Source organism: Mycteria americana, chromosome 9 (assembly GCF_035582795.1).
Source record: "Mycteria americana isolate JAX WOST 10 ecotype Jacksonville Zoo and Gardens chromosome 9, USCA_MyAme_1.0, whole genome shotgun sequence".
Taxonomy (NCBI): Eukaryota; Metazoa; Chordata; class Aves; order Ciconiiformes; family Ciconiidae; genus Mycteria; species Mycteria americana.
Window position 1 is genome coordinate 39,623,271 of NC_134373.1, and position 24,114 is coordinate 39,647,384.

Consider the following 24,114-nt stretch of genomic DNA (forward strand, 5'->3'; position numbering starts at 1 on the left):
CCTTCCCTGTTTTTTTAATAAAAAACACTGAAGTATGAGCTCCTTCCAAGTGTGGCCACATCTCATCCATGTACACCCAAAACAGTTAAACAATGACATTCTCAGCGAGGATGTGGCTTTAGTGATTTTGTTTTAATTGTTTCTTTTCCAGAAGTATTGTCTCCCATAGACTAGATTTCTGCAGCTCAGAATTAGTGGCTTTGCTGCAGCCTGCGAGAGCTACTCAAAAAAAGTAGCTCTGTCAGGATCAGGGAAAACTTGAAGCTCGCCAGAACGAGCAATTCATTGCAGCTGTAATCATCATTTTATTGTATACAACTTGCGAATGTCCATTCCCTCCTCTTCTGGTGCCTCATTTTATATCCATGTGCAAAGCTGTCACACACCCCACCATCTTAAATAGAAAGTTTAATGCGCAGATATCAGGGATGTGTAATGTAAACCATACCACCAAACATATTATGAATATATTGCTCTTCTTAAAAATGCTTGTTGGTTTTTCATACTACAGTATTGACTAACTGTCTGTGTTTGATGTATGGTTTACCAGCCTGATGTAGACTTATGGTTAGAGCTTAACTTGTTAGTTCTGCTTTTGCAGCCAATTCAGAATAACTACAGATGCCCCAAGATATTAAAATTGACTGCTCAAATGGACTCAGTGTGGGAGTTTCATTGGTTTTAAATTGATAACAGCTGAAAGAGTGAATGATTAAAGCTGTATATGGGCATAGTATGCAGCTCCTTTGTACAAGCTCTTGTGAACAGAATCCACTGTATGGGAATTGCCTTTGTTCTAATAAAAGATATTTCTGAACAATTGTTAGTTTAAATTTTTAAATGATGAAACAAGAGCATTTCAGGACCCTATAGAGGAAATAATTCCTGAGAAACTGGAATAACTCTGAGAAGATAAAGTGGATTTCTATTCAGAGGGGAGCATTTAAAGTTAAGTAGCATTCCATAAGGTGGTAATTGTGTCTATTTCCCAGGCATTTGAGTTAAATAAGCTGGATAGGAAACATAAACTGTCATAACAGGAGGTTAGGAGTGTTGTGTACATCTTTTTTTTTCCAGTCATAAAAAATGAAGTTTTGAAGGGCCTTATCACAAATAAATCAAACAAAGGCTTTTTTGCTTCTTTTATCCTTTTGGGAGCAGTTCTTATTTTTTGAAAAAAATGTCCTGGATAGTTTCCCTTTAAACTAGTTTTAAAATCTATGTACACACTTATAAAAGAGTAAGAAAATAATATTTTAATCTTAGTTACACATAAATCTAGTTTACAAAAGTTAGTAATTTGCCATTCCTATAATTCCTTGTTTTCAAAATACTGCACAAACAAATCTTAACTGAGGTTTCCTCAACTATCCCTGTGACCTCTAAGAGTGTAAATATGGCAGTGTAACTACCGCCATTCCCATGTTCAAGAACAGAAACAGATCCAGCAAAAAATCAATTGACTAGAGAGAGTCACAGAGTTTGCGGTTCAGGAGTACCCAGAATTCAGAGTATTTGGATGACTCATGAGGTCATGTACTTATAAATACTCATGAATTTCTAGAAGGGGGGGAAAAAAAATCCAAAGCAGTTGTATGTCGTTGTTTTACCATAGTCTCTTTTGATGCCCAGCAACTGTTAATGCTGATTTGCTGCCCCTTCCATTCAAGACAAAAATCCCGAGTGCCTATTTTCTAAAGAAGAGGTGTTTTAACGCTTAACTGCAGGATACAGAATGTGACTACATCCATATACTGAAAGGTATATAAAATGAAGTTAAACATTTTGCTGAAGATACAGAATCTGCACCCAGAAAAGAAGTAACGGACTAGGTGAGGATTGCAAAACAGCTTCCAGCCTTTTCAAAATTTCCTCCCAGGAAAACCAAGTATTCTGCATTCATACTGGGGATTGACAGAGTAACTGCAAAACAATCCTGGAAGTTGGTTATAAAGTGGTTACAATAGAGAAGAGAAGCCGCTGAGCACCCATGCATTCATTTTGTTTCAGTTCTTCATGTATTGCCACCTAAACACAGTGCGGTTCTTTGCCTCTTTTGCTTCTGAAATTGTTTACAAGTGTCTTTGTCCACCAAATAAGATACATTTTTACTTCTTCTAACATAATTTACGTTGGAGACCATTCCATATTATGCAAGGAATTTGACAGGTCTTTGCTAAAATTTTAAAAAAACAATTAAGATGTCAAAAGAGGAAGTGCTAGTACATTTTAATCATAAATCTCTGTATATATAATTACCACTGAAGGCAGCTATAAATGTTTTATGAAGAAAATGTAACCAGACTGTGCTTTGTCAGAAACATAACCCCAAAACATGTAACAGGCTGTTCGCTAATGCTTAACGCCACACATGCACACAACCTTCTTCAGCGTAGTTCTGTGAACCCTGTCCTCCATCCCTTCTGCAGCCGAAACTCCGACTAACTTAAATTCAGGCTTTGATGTACTCTACCAGAATGCAGATCATATGCATTGGGAAGTGCTGGAATAAACTTCCCTGATACGTATCAGGAAGTCCAAACCGTCCCATGCACCTCACCTTGGTTCCCTGATTGTTCCCTACTCTGGGGTTTTAAGAAAGAAAAGGCAATTGAGTTGCTCTGGAAATGTAAGCTTAGTAAGAAATAGCAGCGATTAACGATAGGAAAGTGAAGCTCCTTGCAATGCAGAAAATAAACGAATGGCTTTTGGCCTGTTAGTGAGAAAAGGGTGTGCTGCTCGGAGGAAGAAGCACTCAACGTGATTACGGTGGAAGATGGTGGGACTGACTATGGAGGAAATGTCCAGTGCCATGGGAGCTGTAGAGGACAGCAGGAGCTCCTGCTGTTCTGCAAGTGGGCGTGCTTGTTGGGTTTGCTGTGCGGAGCCCAGACTTGTGCTAGCACCTTTCACAGCTATCTATACAAAAATTTTCAAAGCGTTTACACCAATTTCCAAAATGTAGTACTCTGTTGAAATGCTATATGGAGACTGTCTCTTTGGATAAATGATGATAGTACACTCCTATTGTTTGAGCATTTAACTGGCTCCTATTGAGTAGTTTCTCTCGTCTGTTTGATTCATTTTGATTCTAGCTGACAACATCCCCATTACTGATTGCTCTTTTCATAATTTCTCAAACATATAGAATGGAAATGAGGTGGAGGAAGCTAATTAGTAATCTGAGGAGTTTAACCTGCTTATACAAATATGTTTTAAGATCAACTTTCAAAGTTGATCAAACCTTTGAAATCATAAAGCCCCAAAAGTAGCATTATCTGGTTAAATGCTTATTCATCGAGGAAACAACACAAATCACAAATTAAAATTGGTATAAGATATGCAGTCCTCATCAAAAGATATCTAGTACCTTCTATTTTTTAAACGGGTGATTTGATGACAAAAAACCTCCTGTAAAGATGAGACGAAGTTGTACTAAGTCCTAATGAGGCAAAGTAATGAAGTTCTTGTACCCTTATGGTGCTTTATGACAAGAGTGAAACTCGGTATGTGTGGAAGAGACAGGCTACCTGACAATATGAGTTTCAAGGTTGGACCATCAGTTAATATCATGCAGGATTTTGGAGTCAACAAGGTATGGAGCTGTATCTCTAGAAATGCCTTCACTTTTTTATGGCAGGTCCAAGCAAACTCCAGAGACCTCCAAGCCTTAGAAAGGTCAAGGTCAAGGTGTAAACGGCAATTGAAACTTGAACCCAGGGGAAGTATCCAAGCGCTACGGGCAGCAGATATTAGGAGAGATGGTTTTGTGGCAGAAGCTCATGACCACTAGGACTCAGAAAGGATTTGTTTCCAACTTCGTCTGTCCATCTTCAATAGCTGAGTTTTTAATTAATATGTAAGCTCAGGAGAGAGAAAAATCCCACTACTAATAATGTGCCTTAATGTATTTTCCTCTTTTTTTTCCAAATGTAGATCAAATTTTTGGCTCCCATTTGCACTTGGTTTGTGAGCACGAGAAATCTACAGTCCCCCAGTTTGTAAGACTGTGTATAAAAGCTGTTGAAAGAAGAGGTGAGTACCTTAATATTTAATACTATTTTTTTTTCTGTATTAGTAATCAAAACTTTAACCTTGTAACTCTGCTTGAATTGCCAGGGTAGGCAGGCAGTTCAATTTATAATACAGTTATGAACTGAACTATATCACATTCTGTATCTTCATTTTCTTTATATGATAAGACACTAATAGAACCCATTCATGCTGATTATTCCTTATATTTTGTTTGACATGTTGTTGTTTTAGTCTTTCTCTGGGTAAGCAAATGCTAAACATCAGTAAAATGTCAGTAACTTTCATTCTGAAGTCTCTGGTGAGCGTAATGCCAACACTTTTTCCTAAGTCCTGAATTGTACTCAACCAAAATAAATGTTATCCTAGTGTGACCATATTTTTTTTTTAATGCGTGCAGGTGTCTAATTTTTACAGTTATTTTTAAAAGCCATAATAATGTAAGAATATTGGAATGAGTATTCATCCTCATTAAAGGTTTTGATTAATTTAATAAGAAGGGTTTTCATGGTATAAAAAGATGTGCTTAACACCGTTGCCTGCCTTCCTTTCTTCAGAGTGTATCTTCTCTCATTGAAGGTCATTTTCTTTGGAAGGTACATGCGGTAGATGCAGAATCTTAAAATGTATTGTATAAAAATGTGAGGCTTCATCACCATCTGTTACAAGTTTACAACTTGTTCCAGGGATCTGGGGAAACATATATCTTGCAAAAGATAGAAAATTTATTTTCAGAATAAGGCTGGGTGAACCCATTGTCACTGCCATATACCGGAGTCTCAGAACAAGAGAACCAATGAAAAATAAAAAGATACTTGGACCGTTAACCACAAAGGAAAAAGCTATTTTAATTCCATCATTGTTACCTGGTGTTATAGTGAAAGGTGCAATAAAACTACCCCAGAGTTTCAAACTCTGGGAAATTCATGCTTTAATTATACAGCAAAGAGAGCACTGGGATATTTTTATTCCCAGAATGATTGGCAGGAAGTCAGGGACTAACAAACTGGAGATCGTTCGGTAGGGGGAGATAGTAGCATTGGTTTTTTGGAGGAAGGCTGGAGGCTGGGTAAAGAAAGAGACAAAGAAAGGGGAGAAATGTGTGAAGTAACTATTAATAGAGGAGGAATTGTGAGGAGAAATTCAGAACATGAAAAGGAAAGGCAGAGATTAGATTATAAAAATGCCACACCATGCAGAACGTGTCTAATTGACTGTGCAGTTACAATCTTAGCACAGGTTCTCCAAAAGATGCACTAGATATTTCGTCGATGTTTTGTGGTATCTGACCACTCCTCCAGGAGAATTGAGGCCAGAGGTCTCTGCACTGCTGAACTGTAATAGAAAAATCCAAGAAACCTAATTAGATATTTATTGTCTGTGTGATTATCAGCGAAATGTTCACGGAAGAGAACGAAAATGTCACTGTTTCTTCAAAGGAGTTCATCCTTCGGAGTTTTGCATTATTGTTCTTGTGTTTCCTTCAAACTTGCTGTGACTTAGAGAAGTCTACCCCTTTTAGTTAGTCTAATACGTAAATAAAAGTTAATCATATGGCATAAGATAAGAATTTCATTTTATCACTGTATTTATGAGTTTATATTTGATATACAGTTTTTTCTATTATCATTTTCTTGGATTAAGATGCTTGCATTTACTCACATTCTATTTACTCAAAGTGTTGTTTTTACTAAGTTCTGGCATAAACTATCTCAGGACAGCAGTAATTTATGTGAAGCTAAGTCCAATGTTTATGCAAGCTTCTGATGACATTTTATACCGGGGTTGGTATTAGGAAGCAGTATGTGGAGGTGCCAAGTCTGCCGGCATGGCTGAGACTCAACAGATCTGAAGCCCTCCTCTTAATGGCCAGATATGCCTCCAGCCAAGATACTCAACTGCAGAGTCATGGGAAATACTTATGTACCAATTATGGGAAAGGCACATTTAATGAAAACTGTATGTTTACTTTCATAGTCTTACTAAGATGGCCTAGATACTCAGTACAGCTGGCATATTGGCTGTTGTAGAAAAGCTTTTTTTCCTATTTAGAAAATATATCATCTACATACTGTAACTGTACCAAAAATGTTACTTGTGTGCTTCATTTAAGATAAAGGATTATTCGGAAAAAAAAACCTTAGGAGACTAACCCTAAATGTTACTTACAAAACATGCATACTTTGCTGAGCGGTTGTGTTCTTATTTATCAGCTCATGGATTTAATTATTATTTACCTATTGATTTTCTTTTTTATTATTATTATTTTAAAACATTATTTCTGTGCACAGAAAGGACGTCTAGCAGTGATCTGAATAAACCACATTAATTAGTACCTTTTCCTGTGTAGGTGAGGTTACGTACAATAGCCAACTGTAGTAATTTTCTCCCACAGATTAAAAATGTAGAGGATATCATTAACTGTTGGCAAGATTGACTGTTTAGTTAATTTTTAAACTATTTTTAAATTAATATCTACATTAAAATCAAAGGAATTATTCTGAAATTATTTTGCTGCAACTTAGATCAGATTTTGGTTATTTATCCCCTAGGCTACTGTTTGCTTATTCACCATTTCAGGTCAGAGGTGCTTTATAAGGTTTAGTCTAAAAATTCTCACACCATAATGCATATTTATCTATCCAACAAGGATTCACTTGTTCAAGAGTGAATTCCAATTTGCTATTTGTAGTTATTGAAATAGGACTGGGAGGCAGAAGGTCTTTCTACATTTACTCAGCCATCTTGCAGAGGTGGCAGTGGAGTTTAATAGAGTCAATAAAAATGTGCCCATTCTTGTAAACTTGCAAGGCAATTGTCACATTAATTCTTTTTTCTTTTTTAAGCAAGCTCAGTTTTTTTCTTCATTCTTCCTGTACTATTTATCCATTCATAATTTTTGATGAGAACTTGTCCCGAGTATTTAACTATACAGACCTGTGCCACTGAAGTCAATAGCATCTCGGCAAAGAGCATTGCACCCTTGATATTGAGTGCAATATCCTAAATAGAAAAAAAACTCCCGTGTATATGGTGTGACCTGGTGAAGACAGAATAATTCTGAGCCATGCAATCATCAGATTGAAGAAATACAGTGACTACTCAAAGATTTCTATCATTTCGTAACTTTGTACTTTCTCAGGGACTTGGAGGGAAACTTTTTCACGGAACATTGTATTCCTTGTTTTTTCTGTGTAGTCTTTTACTCTGCCATCAACATCTACCTTGGATGTAGCTCGGGCTTTTCCGGGGCTGTCTGTTGACTTGGCTTTTTCAATCTGTATTCTACACTTTTTCTTCTCCCCAGAAAGTGTCTGATAGGTAGCCCCGACCCTGAGCTGAGCAGCGCAGCAAGGAAAGCCTGGGACAATCCTCCCAGGGTACTCTAACTCACATGCTGTGCACTCCTGCCAAGGGTGGGGCCCATTGCAAGATTTTGGTGTTTCTAGGCCAGATATTATTTCCAGTCATTTCTTGAGTTGCCTATTTATTTTGTTATCCATGACCCTTTAAAAATGCTGGCTGTTTTTTTGCATTTTTTTAAAAAATATGTGAAAGGCATGAGTAGAACGCATAAAAAAATAAAAATATCAGCCTCCATTGTACCTAAACAAAATGCCATCTAGTACTTCTCATAGTAAAGTTTTATCATGTGAAAACAGTATGATACTAAACTCTTTTCCAGGCATTTGTCTGTGTGTCTAATGACAGAGTAAATGAACACCCCGAGCAGTCAGTATCCTAAACCTATCGAGGGTATCCAGTGTAGTTTAGGTTTTGTAAAGAAATACAGAACTAATGCTCCAGGGAAATATAATTTAACTTTCATCTCTCTTTTGAAATGTCCTTCATTTTCTCCCTCCATTCCCAAATCCAAGTTAGTGTTCTCAAATCGGTCTAAACGACTTGAAAAATGACACTGCAGGCAGCAAAGCTGATGATTACAGGTACCGTTTCCATTCTAAACTGGACATTGCAGACATTGTTTTCTGTTGCTTTTCTTGGAGCACAGGATGCTCTGACAGGAATGATACACAAAATTACATATTTGATTCAATGCCTAAAAGCCACCCTGGGATCCATAACCTTGCTTAAAGATTTAAGAAAGACCTTTAGTCCACTTCTGAGAAGGTTCTTAGCTTAGAAAACTTTATCTTTCAACTTTACTTCTTAGCAGCTGTTATGTTTTTTTGCTGTCGTTTGTTTGACAGGATCCAGTTATAGGTTCCGATGTCTGTTTAAAGAAACAGGGAGGTTGTTGGCTTTAAAATTCCCTTACTGCTTGTGTGTTCAACATTTTCCCAGGCTTTTCTACATAGTTTGCCAAGTAAAGGGACTGACCTTTTGTAGCAAACACTTTTTCATTTCTAAATGCTCACTTTGATTTTTGTCCCATTTTATGCTCATTCCAAACTGTTTACAACCCACTAAAAATGACTGTGAATTATATGTTTGTGTAATGGATTCCTTTTGTGGTCGGAGTGGAATGTTTACTTTGAACAATTAGTTATCTTTGGGCAGATTATAGTGACCTGAAAAAAGAATGGCTAAAATTATTATAGTACCTTAACTATTTCCTTTTGTTATCTTCTCTGTTTGTTCAATGTATTATTTACTGGGTTTCGTTGCTCTGAGCCCCAGTGAACAAATCATGTTAAAAAAGAGCACCGACAAAAAAATCCCTGAGCGTAGAGCTCTTGGTTTGGGGGCTGATCTGCTGGGGTAGGACTGGGCACGTTAGGGAGACTTCATAAGTGACCATTAGGTTGGGTGTGCAATTTTAAGAAGACACAGTTTTGAGAGAAGTTTTAAGCGCTTGCTCTCTGAAAATCAGATTTCCTCAAGGTGTCCAAAGTTGACACCCCAAAGCACCTAAAATCAAGACTGTTTGGCTTTAATGTCCATAGCTGTGATTTGATTATGCATAATATCATCGCAGAAATGCACACACACAAAGTCTCATACCACAGAATATTCAAAGTTTAAGGAAGAAAATGTCTTTATGGGCAAAGATAAAGTACCTTATGGGGTGTAGTAAAGAAATACAGTCATCCAGATGAAGAGAAATGAAGATAAAAATGGTATTTTAAACTACCTCACCTCCCAAATGCCATGCTGCCCTGTGACAGAAGGTTGTGTCCCTTTCATCAGTTTTATCTCTTAATCTAAAAGCTAAAGTGCAGCTAAAAGCACTTTAAAACCTATTTATAAAAAAAAAAAAAAGGAAAAAGAAAGTGATATTTCATTACCTTCTAAATCATATACTGCTTAAAAGGTAGTCAGTATTCTGGTAGGAAGTTTACATAGAGGAGAGTTCACTTATCTTAAGGAGTTAAGCAAAGAGGAAATGAGTTTTAAAAATATAAAGTATTGTGAATATATTTATATAGCTAGGAAAAAATGAGTTTTTAAAACAGTTTAATGCTATCTCATTTTCTAATGGAAGAAAGCACTGCAGAAGAATCAAAAAATAATCCCAAACACCTCCTAAAGCTGATGACTCCCATGCTGGGCTCACTAACTTTGGTATGGTGTAGTTAGCAGATTATAGGAGCACAGTGAAGATGGCAGAAGACGTGAGGCCTGTGCGGCCAAGATATGTATTGATAGCCACTATATACAACCTCTAGCAGCTTATATCCCTATATGTGTCATAATCCTCCGTATTATTAGACTTTTGTTCAGCAACTTGCTCCTCCAGGGTGTATTTAGCTTAAGCAATATTTTTTATGTATTTGGTTCTCAAAAATGTTTCAGTCCCATTCCTGAGGACCTGAAGAAGGCAGTTGGAAAGTACAGGGTAGTTTTGCCAGAGTATGCTCACCACCATCTTTGAGCTTCCATTAAATGTACAGGGTTCCTGGGCTCCTTCCCAGCACGATTAGACCAAACCCATCAGCCAGTGGCATAAAGGATTTGTTCTGGCAAGGTTTCCTTGAGAAGAAGAGAAACCTCAGGAGACCGACCTATCCTGTACACAGGGCAGTTTTATATTTCTGTCTGAGTGCAAGATTATTCTCCACCAGCACATGGCCCCTGAATAACCACTGAAATGTTTTTTTATTTGTGTTTTCTCTCTATCGTATCTTTTAGCATATTACTATCCCCAGAGCAAGAAACTGTTCATGAAGAGCAGTTTCTTTCCTACAAGCTCATTCACTGATTTTCAGTACTTATTCTCCTCTGGAAAGGTATTTTTAAAACTTTTTTTTTTTCCTTCTCCCAGGCCTACACATGCTTCCTTGCTTACTCTGATATAATTTTACATACTGTTTCCAGTGGCTTTAGAATTCAGTACCCTGTGAAAGTACAGAGATCATATTGCTCCACCAAATGATCTGAGCTCCCAGTTCTGCTAATTTTGTACTGTTCATTCTTTCCCACTTTGGGATAATCTATTATGCTTGGATCCAGGCACGCACTAAAAGCTAATACTTCCATGAAGAATGTGCAATTTGTACTGTTTAGCTTGTGATGAGATTCCTGAAGTCTTTTATGATTCTATCTTGTTCCAAGGAGGCTTCTGGTCCCAACTTTTATATGCACTGAATTTTATTAAAAAAAAAAAAAAAAAAAAAAAAAAAAGGAAACAAAACAAACTGATAGGAAGAAAAAATTACACACGCACAAAAATATCCAGCAGTTCAGCAGATAAAGCCTTTTTTCAGGGAATTCTAGTGGGCTGAAGAAAACTGTTTCTGAGGGCATTGAACTATGTTTACTTTAAAGTGGCCAACAAGCATAAACTTAGACGTACAGATGAATGCAATATAAAACAACAGAGTTCTGAGAAAAACCCTTGCAAGTTTGTGATTTAGAATGTTTCGGGCTTTTTTTTTTTTTTTCCCTTTTTTTTGATTCTTCTTTTGAGTAGAAATTAAGAGTGGTTGAATTTAGTGCAAACATATTGGCAAGCTTTCCTCAACCATTTGTGTCTTCAGGCTCAGGCAATCCCGCTATAGCCACCTTTCTTAGAGTAAGAGCCAGTTAATAGCGTTGTGCAAGGTCCAAGTCAGAATTGGCTCTGAAGGGTATTCACTCTGGGGCCTCTGTGTCTGCTAGAAAGCCACATTCTAAGTTAGAAAAAATATCAAGAAGTGTCAACAGGAAACATCACGGAAGGGCATACAAGACAAATTAGAGAAAAGGAGACAACAGCGGGGGGGCGGGGGGGGGAGGGAAAAAAACCTTGCAATGACGGTGCACAAAAGAGAGAATAAATATATATTTAAAAACTTTGAAAGCAGAGATGGCAAGCTAGTTAGAAGAAGAAAAAGCCATACAAAAGGCAGGCATTTGAACCAGTTGCCGTCTTTGTCATAGTTACCTGATACCTGTTTCATTGATTAAACTGTTCCAGAGAAAGGTATCCATTTCTATGAAAAAAAGGGGGATTTGTATTTTAAGCCTTGCCAGTAACAACAAGCAGACACTCAGTGTGCACCAGAGTAACATTTACAATGCCTGGGCCAAATTCATGCCTTGTGTAATTTTATTGCTTTTACTGGAATTACACCAGAGATGAGTTTGGCCTTTTGCCTTTTTCTAGCATTGTATAATATATCTATTAGTGAACATGTAGAAGGAAACAGGGCATTCTGTCTTGAGAATTTTCCATAAAATCTTTTTCAATAGGCTTAATAAATAAAATAAACCACTTAACCTGTGAAATAAAAAAAGAATCAAACAGCATTTTCTCGATATTAAAATAATGTTAATATACTTTGTAAATCAAGTAGTTGACATTTGTACATGCTGAAACAAGAAGTTTAGAAAAATTTAAAGCCGGCTAACTGTCTCTGGTGTTTACTATGTGCCAAAGAGAAAATGAAGGTCCTGACATACCCCCTGGTCAGAGTCAGATTCAGGGAAGCTCACACATGAGGGTATCCACCTCCTAGCCATGAAAAAGATAAAAAGATAGACACAAAAATCCGCTCTTTTCCTCCTGAATAAACCGAGGATGTGAGGCACTATGCCCTAGTACAGTACACATGCCATCACAGACAAGGAGCTGGCAGTATTTCCACTGTAAACCCCATTTAGTCAGGCTTTACAGTTCAGCCATTAATAGAACACTTTGGGCTAACACTTGACAAAATGAGTCTTGGCCTAGAGGAGATGTTCACACACACACACACACAAAAAAAAAGTTAAGTCCATTAAGTTCCTTTGGGGGAAAAAAAAAGGTAGTTGTAGTTTCAGATTCTTTCAACATCCCTGTTGCTTAAAAATGAGGATATGGGTTTTAAATAAAATTATGAAGGCATAATTCCACAATGTAGACTAATTGCTTTTCCTGTGGAAAAAAAATAAATTACTACAACTACACTATATTTTTTTTCAAAAAAAGTTTTACAGCAATGAAAGAAAACACATTAAAAAAAGTTTTGCTGTCTGTATGCAACACTATGGGGTCAGTTTAAAAAACCCTGTCTCCTTTTTTCTGCCTGCAATTCAACAGAGCCAATAACTGCAGTTGTATTTTATTACTTCAATTATTTGCTGTAGCAGCTTGGTTTACATCAATGTTTTAACCACATAATATAGCAGTCTAATGGGATTGATACCTAAGTGAGAGAAATTGTACCAACAGAAAGCTTCAGGAGCAAAGCAGAGGGCAAAGTAAGAGGGCAGCTTAAAAAGGAGGCTTTATGTTAAGGTTTTCACTTCTTTAAGAGAAGATCTTTTAGTTCATTTTACTCCCCTGAATTTATGAAACCGATATTGTTAGCAATCTAGTAACTGAATTGTCCCTAAATTGGCTACCGCATGATAAACCCCCGTGGAATTAACAAGTCTTTTAAAGATCTCCAGTTGTATATTCGCTTAGCAGATTGTTTTATTATAATCAGGATCCTCACAGATCATGGATGTAATTATACAGCAAACCAACTTCTTTTTGTCTTCACGCAGACAAACAATGCTCCCTGGTTTGGGAGGAATGACATATATGTAAATGAGAGCAAAATGTGACCATTTTGTTTTATAACACAACAGAACTGTATCACTTGGATCCTGAGCTGCTCCAGCCAGCCTGATCCAGCTCTCTCTTCGTGATTCCTCCATGCACCTTTTCTTTCTGGTGTCAGAGATGATGCATTTCAAATAATTGAAGTTCGCAGGAAACAGACTTTGCTATTAGAAACTGCTTTCTGATGTTTATCCTGCTTTGTAATGGATATAAGTTATTTCTTTCAGTAATTTCTGCTGTACTGATACGAGCCTCTGTCCACCAAAACAGACAGAGACTTCTCTTGAAGGATCTGAATAGGTCTATTTTGTGGTCAATGGTTGTTCCTTACAGTTAAGGAAATGCTTCAGTGTTTTGTTGGATCAGGGCCTTAAACTTTATATATTTGGATCAGAAATGTAAATATCCAGATTTTATCTCAGGATTTAAAAACAAAGAACAAGAACTTGTTCCGTTGCTCAGATTATGGGCCATTTACAGGTAATACTGAGGCTCTTAAAATCACTGTAGACCCCTCCAAACCAAGGGTAAAGTGATGGGTCTTCCCTGAGATGTCTTCACTCAGAAAATAAGATAGTCCTCAAAAGACAGAAAGAGAATATTCCATGCCTCTTCCCCCCATCTTCCCAGGAAAAATTTCCCCCAATATTTCAAACCATATGTTTAAATTTGTCAGTCCTGAACTGACATGGTGTTACGTGACATAACACACCAAAGTAGCTGCCACCAAATGGCTTTCCTGTGCCAGCAGTAACCACACAATGGTGTTGGAGGTACCACAACTTTTTGTTTACTTAGAAATGAAATAATGTTGATGAGTGTATGGTATCAGTTAGCAAGTGTTGAGTTCTTTATGGTGATACTGCTCATGTTGACTTAAATGGAAAACGGATCAGCTCAGCAATCTTTAATAAGAAAAGTTTCTTAGTGTACTCGTAGTGATGCCCTGTGGAGCCACTAGAACTAAAAATCTGTCAGCATACTTGGTAGAAACTTTGTTTCATGGTTCTCTAACTCATATGATTGAGATTAAAGTGAACAAAATCTTGGCACACAGTTTGGCAGTCGAGAAGCATTCCTCTGTGTGTAGATGTGTGTGTGTGAGACAGCGAGACAGAGAGCGGGGGAAATTTAGCAGCCACTCATTTGGTGTTAAATTATCAGGTGTTACATATTTTTAATAAACCTTAGTAGAAAGATAAGATACATCCTCTTCTAATGAAAACTGCTTTCACTTAGCCTATAAACTTAACTTTGAACAAGCTGAGTATCTACTCTAACCACTGAAAACAAAATCATTCAAATTCTCCAGCCCAGCTAAACTGTAAGCCGGACTTGAATCCAAAGAGGAAGGTGGAAGATGCTGGAAAGGTGCTCTTTAGCCACTCAGGTTTTCCTACTTTACCACTAAAACAGAGGAGCTCACAGACCGCTTTATTTAATGCCCTGATCTATGACCTGCAGGACTATGCTCACAGCAGCGGCTACTCTCATAAATAGCACCGGTCCAGAGATGGAGCTTTTTCACAGGAGCACTTCTACCATCACTGAGCAAAGACACAATCTTTTTAGATATTTTGCAAACAGTCATGATATATTGATGTTTGAAAAGCATCTGAATTTGCACACTAGAAATTGTTCACTACGGTTTCTTTTGTTATCTTTATTTCAGTTGCATTTTTGTATTCTGATATGCCATACATCAAAAACACAAAGAGCACAGCTTACAGCAGGAGTTTGTGTTAGAAACTTTGCAACTGTCTTGGATGTCTCTATAGTAAATGTCATTAATAATTACCGGAATTTTCACCAAAGAAGGAAATTAGATATGGAAAACACTGTATGCCAACTTCGCCTCTCCAAGCCTTTAGAAATACCAGAGGGTCTGCGTGAACCCTAGCAAAAGGGATGAGGTTGGATTTCTACCTTCCTGACATCATTCCATGTCACAGGCAGCATTAAGATACAAAGACAATGATTCAAATCAAAATTCGTCCTGTAGCTTCAAATTTTAAAAGAATTACCTTGCATGAATCTATCAGATGATACTGATATTTAGTCATTTACTTCACCCAAAATTCAGCTAACAGATATCCAGTGCATTTTATTGGCAGCAACTAGGTTTTTTCTTATCAAAAGTCAGTACTTTTCTGCGTTTCTTGCGTGTGTCAGTTATGTTTCAGTTGTATTATTTGTATTTCATTGTGATTTTTTATTTTTTTAATATTTTAAAGTAGAAAGCAATTTGTTCCATTTCAGACTATACTGAAACAACCTCTTTTCAGGCGTTCTTGAGCAATTCATACACAGGTTTTGTGCCATTTTAATATAGTATGCCATGGTATGCATGTCAAACCATAAAATGAAAACTATGGAGTTGATTCTGTCAAAGTAATGAAGTATGCGCTAGGCTCTTAAGTTTTGGTACTTAGCACTTTTTGTAATGCTGTTCAGGATTTTTATGGTTTCTGTAGATATCTCGACTACATTTTTTGCTGAATGTTGCTTTGGTGATGGTTCAGATTTTGCCCAAATTAAATGGAGGCAGAAAAAAAGCTTTTGAGTTACCTCAACCTGTTTGAGGACAGTAAATGTAGTGGGAATGACAGGAAAAATAATATATATAACTGCAGAGTCCTGCAGCTAAGATGGCAAAAAAAAGTGGAAAAATATCTAAGCACGATAGGTTCGTGTCATATTAAAAGTAGTTTCCATTTTTTCACATAGTACTGCTTAATGTCAATGTTTCATAACACTAAATATGACTTTTGCAAAAACAAGACAATTTGGCTTACTAATTAGGCTAGAGGTTTACCACACAAAAAAAGGTGTAAGAGCATTCAGTGGAATACCATGATTTTAATCATTATTGTGTCTTTAAATGTGTGCAACGTACACTGGGAAAGATATTATTAAAGTAAAAGTTATCTATGTATATACATATACACACACACACCTTTGTATTATCACATTTATATGTTAGACAGATATGCAATGCTAAGAATTCAGTAAGTTGGTGTTAGATAGCCATATGTACACTTATCTTCCAAGAGAGCCTCTGAGTTTTCCACACAGGCATGGACTGTAACACCCTAAGGTGTCTGATAGTGTGCCTTAGACTAAAGAATCTAATTTTTAAATGTTTTCTCCCACTTAAAGATAAAAAGCAAACACAAAGATAGATGCCTACAATGCAATATGAATAAGCAAAGACTGTTACCAACTGCACGTGAGAGCCCGAACTCCATTTTTAGAGCAGGGTTCTGCACATTCCTTCTGTTAGAAATCCAGAACCGAGCTGGTCTAATTTCTAACTGTAAGAAACAGATCCAGCCTCCTGTGTTATGCAACGAAACAAGTATTATCAAATGCCTCGCTGATAGTTCTTTAACCGTAGTTGAATTATAACGGTTAAACTCTGCGTTCACATCCGCTCCCCAGCAATGCACAACAGCTGTAGGAAGTGCCCACAGAGGGTTAGGTAGGACCCGTTCCTGAAGACAAGATAGATAACCTTGAGACATCTAAGCTTGAACAGAGCATAGCTTCAGGCTGTCAAGTGAAAAATGGATTTGTTATAGAGAAGAGTATTGGGCCTATCTGGACTCCTCAACTATCTCTAAAAAGCCACGGAATGATGGAAGAAGCAGGCCTGTGACTTTCAATTTCCATCCTAAATATCCCTATTCCATCCTAAATTTCCTATCAGTCATTATCACTGAAAAAAAAAAAAATTCTCTTTGCCAAGCAAAGACACTACAGTCCAGAAAATGTAAACTCCTTACCCATTTTGGCTGACGAGTATGTATGCCCAAATGTATAGTTCTTCCGCTTCCAACCGTTAAAAGTCCAACAAGCAGCAGTACTAGTCAGGATGGGGAGGTGACATACTGAGGTCTAATTTAATCTCTCACTATTGTGAAAGACGGGAAAAAGATTTGTCCCTACTGTGCACTAAATTCTCTTTAAAATCAGCATTGGGAGTAAGGGATGTTTGGAGAATTGTATCTGTCCCTTAGCTTTTAACCACAGTTCCTACTGATGTCAGTGGACCTGACTGAAAGTCCTATATAGTCCTAAGAGGAGAGTTAGACCCCCCAAAGTGCAATTTCCCTTACTGTTCTGATGTTGCTCAAAAAACACAGGCATGATGTTGGTGATGATGGATCCCCAAATGAAGCACAGTTTAACCAAAGTGGGAGGATTTAGCAAAATGCATAAATTTCTTGTATGCTACTGTCTGTAACAGGCAGATCTTCAGCCAGTTTAGGGAGCATAAGTTACAGCTGGCTTTTGCTGGAATAGTTTATGCTCTTGACCCTCCTCAGTTGTATAGCCAATAGGGAGTTGTCAGGCTACATGTGTTTTTAAACTTCTTTCAGCTAAATCAGAAATCTAAAAGCAAAATACAGCTCTCAGCAGTATCATGTGGAGTTGTGACACTCCCTGGAGGGCTCGGGGTCCATAAACCAATGAATGGATTACAATGAGGCATAAATGTAGTATTTTCATCCATGACAGATATAATCTTGAGCCTGTATTTTTCATGTTACTTAACTCTTTCAGAACGTGATGTGTGACAGAAAATGTCTTATAATGCACGTTGCGGTAAATATCAGTCAAGTATGCTTTATTGCTGAGCTCTACATGTTTCCAGAAGTTAACAGGCACAGCTGGGATATAAGAAATGGCAATGTTGTATATAGTTCTTGAACATACAAAATACCTTGGCTCTCTTCTCCCCCCCCCTCCACATTACATCCCCAGCTGTTCTGATCATGTCACAGAGTGGATGAGTTTTTCCATCGTCAGCTTCTCCTAAAATGATAACCTTTATTCAGGCTTTCAGCCTCCCAAAAATAAACGGCATTATCCACATTGTCATCACATTCAAATTAGACTATCACAGCGTATATTGCGTGGCACAGAATAATAGAAATGGTAACCGACGGAAGGTGGTAAACTGCCTGTTAGTAGCTGTACCTAGCAGAAAATACTCAGTGCTAGTATTTAATAGCTATTGATTTTCCTACAAATGACTCCAATCCCTCTACCTGAAATTCCCTTCTGTCAGTCACCATAGCGTCACACGGCCACGACGCCAGACAGGTAAGAATTGGAAGCTGCACATCTCTGGAGAGATGAAGCTGATTATATCCCAGGAGCGTTGCTGGTGAAGGACCAGACAGCTTTTGAAGATTCCTAATACTCCTGAAAGACCTTTTGGTCAAGCAGGACAAAAAGTATACTTGATAAACTAGCAGAGAACCATAGAAATCCTATTTTATTTCAGATAAATTAAGCGTTGGTCGGAATGGACCTACTAACGCATACGCAAGAAGCAGCAACGGCAGCAAATGAGAGCAAATAGGAGTGGGGAAGGAGGTATTAAAAGAGAAAACAAACAAGTAAACAAAAAAGAAATAAACATTCGCAAAATTAAATACTAATGTGTTACAAAGAGAGAATGGCTATTTCCAAACATTTGGTAATTTCGGATTTTATACTGTGTTGCATAAAGTAAGGCAATGTTATTTCCTTTTAAACTGCCATCCCATTTAAACCAGCAAACTGATGTACGTACTTGAGGTCTGTATTTGGTAGGGATTTCTCCCCTTTAGCATAAACCTTGTTGATTTAAAAAGTGAACAAAGATGAATCAGGTGGCAAATGTATTCATGTAATCATTTTCATTAATAAGCCGTTATAAATAATAGAGGGAAGGCTTTAAGTGTATAATTCTCTGTAGCACAATTGAGATTTTTCCACATCTTCAGCAGTAAGTTAATTAGAATCACCTGCATTTTCTTGGGCGGACACCAAATGGATTGCAAACAAAAACAGATTAAAATAGCTGTAGCTCATGGCATACAGATGACAAGATTCACAAAGAGGACAATCAGGCAATGAAAACCTCCTCTTTTTCAAACATTTTTAAAGGAAATTCAGCTCTTGTGAGTCGCTGTAAAAAGACGTTTGTAAGTGTTTTGCTGAAAGACTAGAATGGCTTTGTTTCTGATCCCATGATGAGTGAAAGAAATGTTTAAGAAAGATCACTTTACAGAGAGATTCAGACTGAAATGTGATGACTGTGATTCAAGCCAAGCCAAAAATTACAGCTCAGAATTAAAGGGGATGGACGTGGCTTGGGAATCCATTTTCCCACATTCCTGAATCTCAATCATCCCAGCCAATGTTTAAAAGAAAATACAGTGGAAAGCAATGAGGTCACTTTGTTTAGCTGCAAGAAGCGGGACTATCAGAATGGCAAAAGTATATATTGGAGGTAACGGCAAAATTACAGTGAACACGCTGCATGTTCGATGGTTTCATTCAAAAAAACCAGCTTCAAAGCTTAGTTTTGTTTCTTGTTACAGGGAGCCTTCTGAGTAAGTCTTGTTGTTCCTGGGGCTTTTAAACCATAAACTTCTTGAATGTCAAAGACAGTGCAACACAATAGAGAAGACGACGAAGGCATAGCAAGCTTGATTTAGGCATTAAACAGCAGCCCTGCATAGCAGTGAACTGTGCGCTAGTTTAAATTGCACTTGCTTTGTACTGTCGCTATCCTTATTTATTTGTATATAAATATCTAAGTGGAAATTCTACCATCAAGTGATATGAAACAGAATAAAGTATATCATCCATCATATTCACTTGTTACTTATTCTCAGTATGTAATGCTCATATTCAGTGTTGTAATTGCTTCCATTAAACAGTTTCTACAGGGTCTTGAAAACAATAAGATCTTAGTCAAGCTTTTCTTCTTTCATTGCATCTTGAAGTTATTACTGCAAGAAAAAATGAGATTCTCTTTTTATGTAGGAATGCCCCTCATCTTCTTGATATTATTGCAGTCAAACATAGAATTATTTCTTGTTAGCTAATTTCCTAAAGAGATTCACCAAACCTCGTGTTAGACACCTCCTATAGAGAAATTTCTTAGCTTGTTAAGAACTAGTACAATTTCTCCTCTCCTTTCTTTCCCCCACGATCTTTGCCTTTACTAAACGCTGATGCAGTGTTGGATATCTACTAATAATAGAATAAAGAAAATCTCGTTCATGCTACCTCGAATTCAGGCTTGTCTGTCACAGGTCCTGCAGCTGGGCAGTGCTGGTCGTGAGTCCAGTACCTGCAAATCATGTGAAAAGCACCGATGGAGACGACATCTCTCCATCCTCTCTTTAATATGAAGCAATGAAGCATATATTTTATGTTTCGTTTTATTTGCCTCGATATCAAGTACAGTGCTCTACCGGACATCCTATTTGTAGCGCATGAAGAAGTGCAATCTCTTCCCGGCTTCTGTTTGATACTCCTCTTTCTCTAATTCAAGGGATCACATTAGTCCTCTTTGCTATAGCAGCGAACTGAGAGATCATGTTCAGCTAATTATTTAAAATAAACCTCAAGTCCTTTGTAACTTACATCCAGAGTGTTGGACATACCCTGTGTTTCTCCGTACAAAAACTTATTTTACCAGACTGTGACCATTTAAGGCAGCAGTTCAGACCTTCTGTAACTTTACCTGTCCGTATCACCATTTAATATCTCCCTGATCTTTGTGTCATCTGCTTTCTTTGCCAACAGAGATTTTTTTTCTCATTGTCCACATCTCTGATAAAGGTATTAGATGGCACTGGACTCCAGTCTTGAGAGCTCTGCCAGTTATGACTTTGTTAACTGATATCTCCCATTAACTACCATATTTTGAGGTCTGTCATTGAGCCAGTTTTTAATCCATGTAATATATGCCCTGTTAATTCCATAAAATGCAAGTGCTTTAATCAAAATGTCATGTGGTACTAAGTCAAAAGCCTCATGGAAAGCCAAACATACTATTTCAACACCGTTGCCTTATCAACCAGACCTGTCAAGAATCCAATCCTATCAAAAAATGCAACAAGTTTGCTAGACAAGGCCCTGATTGCCATGAAACCATGCTGGTTGGGATTAATTATATTTTGCTATGAATTATTTGTTCATAGAGTCCTGAATTAATTATTTAAGTAGACTGTCTAGGACTGAGGTCAGTCTAGCCAGTCTCCAAGCGCATCCCTCTTACTGCTTTTACAATATGAGAGTAACACTTCTGCCACCGTTTCCAGCCTTAGTCATTCCCAAGTATTTCTCTGTATTTTATTTGCAAATGAGAGACACATGTATATCATGAGCACCAATGAGTGAAAAATGGGGTTTTTTTCACAACAGTGATTATCTCTTTGTCCTTCAGATTGACTTCCAATATCATCCACTGTTTGGTCTCCTAGGTTTGTTTATCCTTGTCTGTCTGGTAGAACTATCTAACATGACATTCGTATGGCACCCACTTCCATGGTAGCTGAGTACCTTCTCTGGACTGGGGATGGGACCTGTTTTCATACCAGGTGTTAGCTGGGATGTAGTCTTGAGCCTCACGGATGTGATCCTTTGATGGGAGGAGCACAAGAAGTGGGTAGTTCTGACAATAAAAGCAGCAGTTTTGTTCCAGCAGAGCAGAGCCAATCCTGGTGTCAGCCTCCAGCCCCGCTCCGGGAGCTCTGGGGCATGCCTAACCCCACCCAACGCCACACCAAAAAGCAGGACAGAGATGTCAGCAACACCGAAAACCACACTGAGTGCAGACAGTCTTGCGTTCAAAAGGAGCTGGTGCTCGTTTCAACCCGAGCTGATCAAGCTGCACAGCAAGTTTGCTGGTTCAAGTATCTTCAGCTCACACACCTCTGCACCACACATTTCACATCCATATGTCCCTTGTTTGCTGTTAATGCCTCCGTGTTCATTTCCCCTCTGTGGTGAAACTCAAATCTGTTTCGCTGTTCTCATCATTTTCACCTCTGATTTCCGTGGCATCGAACACTTTCTTTTCTGCTCCCACATTCACCTGCGACTCCGGGTACCTTTTGTAACCCTACCCAGATACAGTACTTTTAATGGAGAATTTTAAGGTGTGAGATTTATTCTTTGCTACTCTTCATGATTTTCCTTCTACTAGCATACAAATATTGATTCTTTTATGAAACTTTATTTTTGCTGCACATTGTTTCGTGGTGGTTTTCTCACCAGACATGTTATCTTGACATTGGTGCATTTGCTGTATTCACGCATTTCTGCTTCTTTAAATGACTTCATGCCTCACTTTTGTGCCCTTAGTAAACTTTTAAAAAATTGTTTATAATTCAGATATTTAGGGTAAGATGCATATGAAAACACGAGGAAAGAATTATAGTTTTAGGGAGAACATACCCTGATAATGACCTCTTAAATATTTGTAAAGATAGCCCTGGGCATCTGAGCCCACAAAATAGTTTATAATACAACAGCTTGATTACATAATGATACTTTAGTTTTAAAACGTATGATCTTTCTGTTTATGGGAAGGCATAATAGGTTCCTTTGAAATACAATATTTTTGCCCTGAACATAACTGATTTTAAATGAAAGGACTAACTAAAGAATGCCTTTCTTCAAGTTTGTACTTCACTTTGTTGTTGAATCCAGCACGATGGTTTCTTTTACAAAACTCCTACCAGGCCTGGAGACCACACCTATTTCAGGATACATTAATTGTGAAAGTTTCATGGGTTTCTATGCAGGAAGTTACCTAGTATCATTTAAAATGGTATGTTTCAAATACTAAATTTTGTTAAAAAACAGAGAGAGAAATTTCTGCGTACCACCACTCCCCTTCCCCCCCGCACATAGAGAATTTCCTTTTGTATTCAGTTTGAAGATATTCTCAAATATAGGTTAAGCTTAGGCAGAATGCAATGTGATTTGGGAGAGGGATTTGTTCAATGCAACAGAAAAGAATTAATGAGAACGTTTCATTCAAGGCAGTTCAATACCTCAACAAATCTCAAAGTAATATTTTTAAATGAATGTTTGGATAAATATATCACCTAAGCTCTAATTTTTTTCTGTGTTTTTAATGTTTCTCTGCAATACCTCGTTCCAGCTCAAACTGCTACTGGAGGTGACACTGACCCGCATTCATGGTTATTTCCATTTTGGCTAGAAGCAGGAGTGCAAGAAATGTTCTTAAATAAGTGTTCTTCTAACATCTTCTATGCAGTTATGCAGAGTGAATATAATGTTCATTATTGTTCATGAATCTCAACCAAGCCTGAGTTCAGTTGCCTTTTAACGTTCTCATCAGGAGTACCTGTATAATTTTTCAAATGAAAATAGTTAAAATTTGCCTATAGTTTGGCAGCTAAACTGATGTATTCTTAAGTAAGTCCTTTTCCTACGTTTCTTATACCATTACAAAATGTAGGGTGGAAATCCTGAAGTCATTATCATGCTTTTAGCTATCATTTCTGATTGTGGGTCCATCCTGTTCTCAGGTTCCTCATTAAAACAAACAGAAACAGAGGTGGAGATTGGGATATAAAGCAAATAAAATATTTGTTCTCCTCTAGGGCAAAATCCAGTTATTCTTCCCTGACAAACCCCACTCCAAAACACAAGAAGGTCACCCTATAGTGAACAACAGTTGGACTTTATTACAATGAATATTTTTTCTGTAATGTTCTTTATCACTATACTTAAATACCTGCACCAGGTAGGAAACTCTGCAAGGCTTTTGTTTCATCCTGTTCCCTAAATGTTTATAGCCTGCTGTGAAGAAACACTGACAACAGTGCAGTGATGTTTTTATTATTCTTGATAGAGGTGCCCTTAAAAGTGAATTTGCTTTGAAAATTTTTCATAGAATCAGGATATTAGAACTATAAAGACATATTTTTCTCTCTCTTTCTCTCTCTTTCTCTTTTGTGCCTAATTGGATTTCCAAAATAAGTTGTTAACAATCCAGCTAAGATAATGTGGTCATGAAAAGGATGTCCAAATCCACCAATTTACATTGGTTTGGTTTGGCTTAACTTTCAAAGTTCTTGGAGCAGAAAGTTGATGGCACGTGAACACTATAATTGGCTTGATATTCTTGGATTTTTTTTTTTCTCTCTCTGCCGTATTGTAGAGTGTCCAAATTAAATGCTAATCAGACCTCGTTTCTGGACCAAAGTAAATTTATAACAATAATAATGCACTTGTATACTCTAGATCATTTTGCAAGATGTAATATCTACCAATTTACAACA

The 24,114-nt window shown here is 37.5% G+C and overlaps 1 protein-coding gene across 1 annotated transcript in view; it reads left to right on the forward strand.

Moving 5' to 3' along the window:
* Positions 1-24,114, forward strand: part of ARHGAP15 (Rho GTPase activating protein 15) — a 331,963-nt gene that overhangs the window by 198,815 nt on the left and 109,034 nt on the right. The window contains exon 10 of the mRNA XM_075511723.1: positions 3,937-4,035. Coding sequence (XP_075367838.1) covers positions 3,937-4,035 — 99 coding nt within the window. The remainder of the gene's footprint in view (positions 1-3,936; positions 4,036-24,114) is intronic.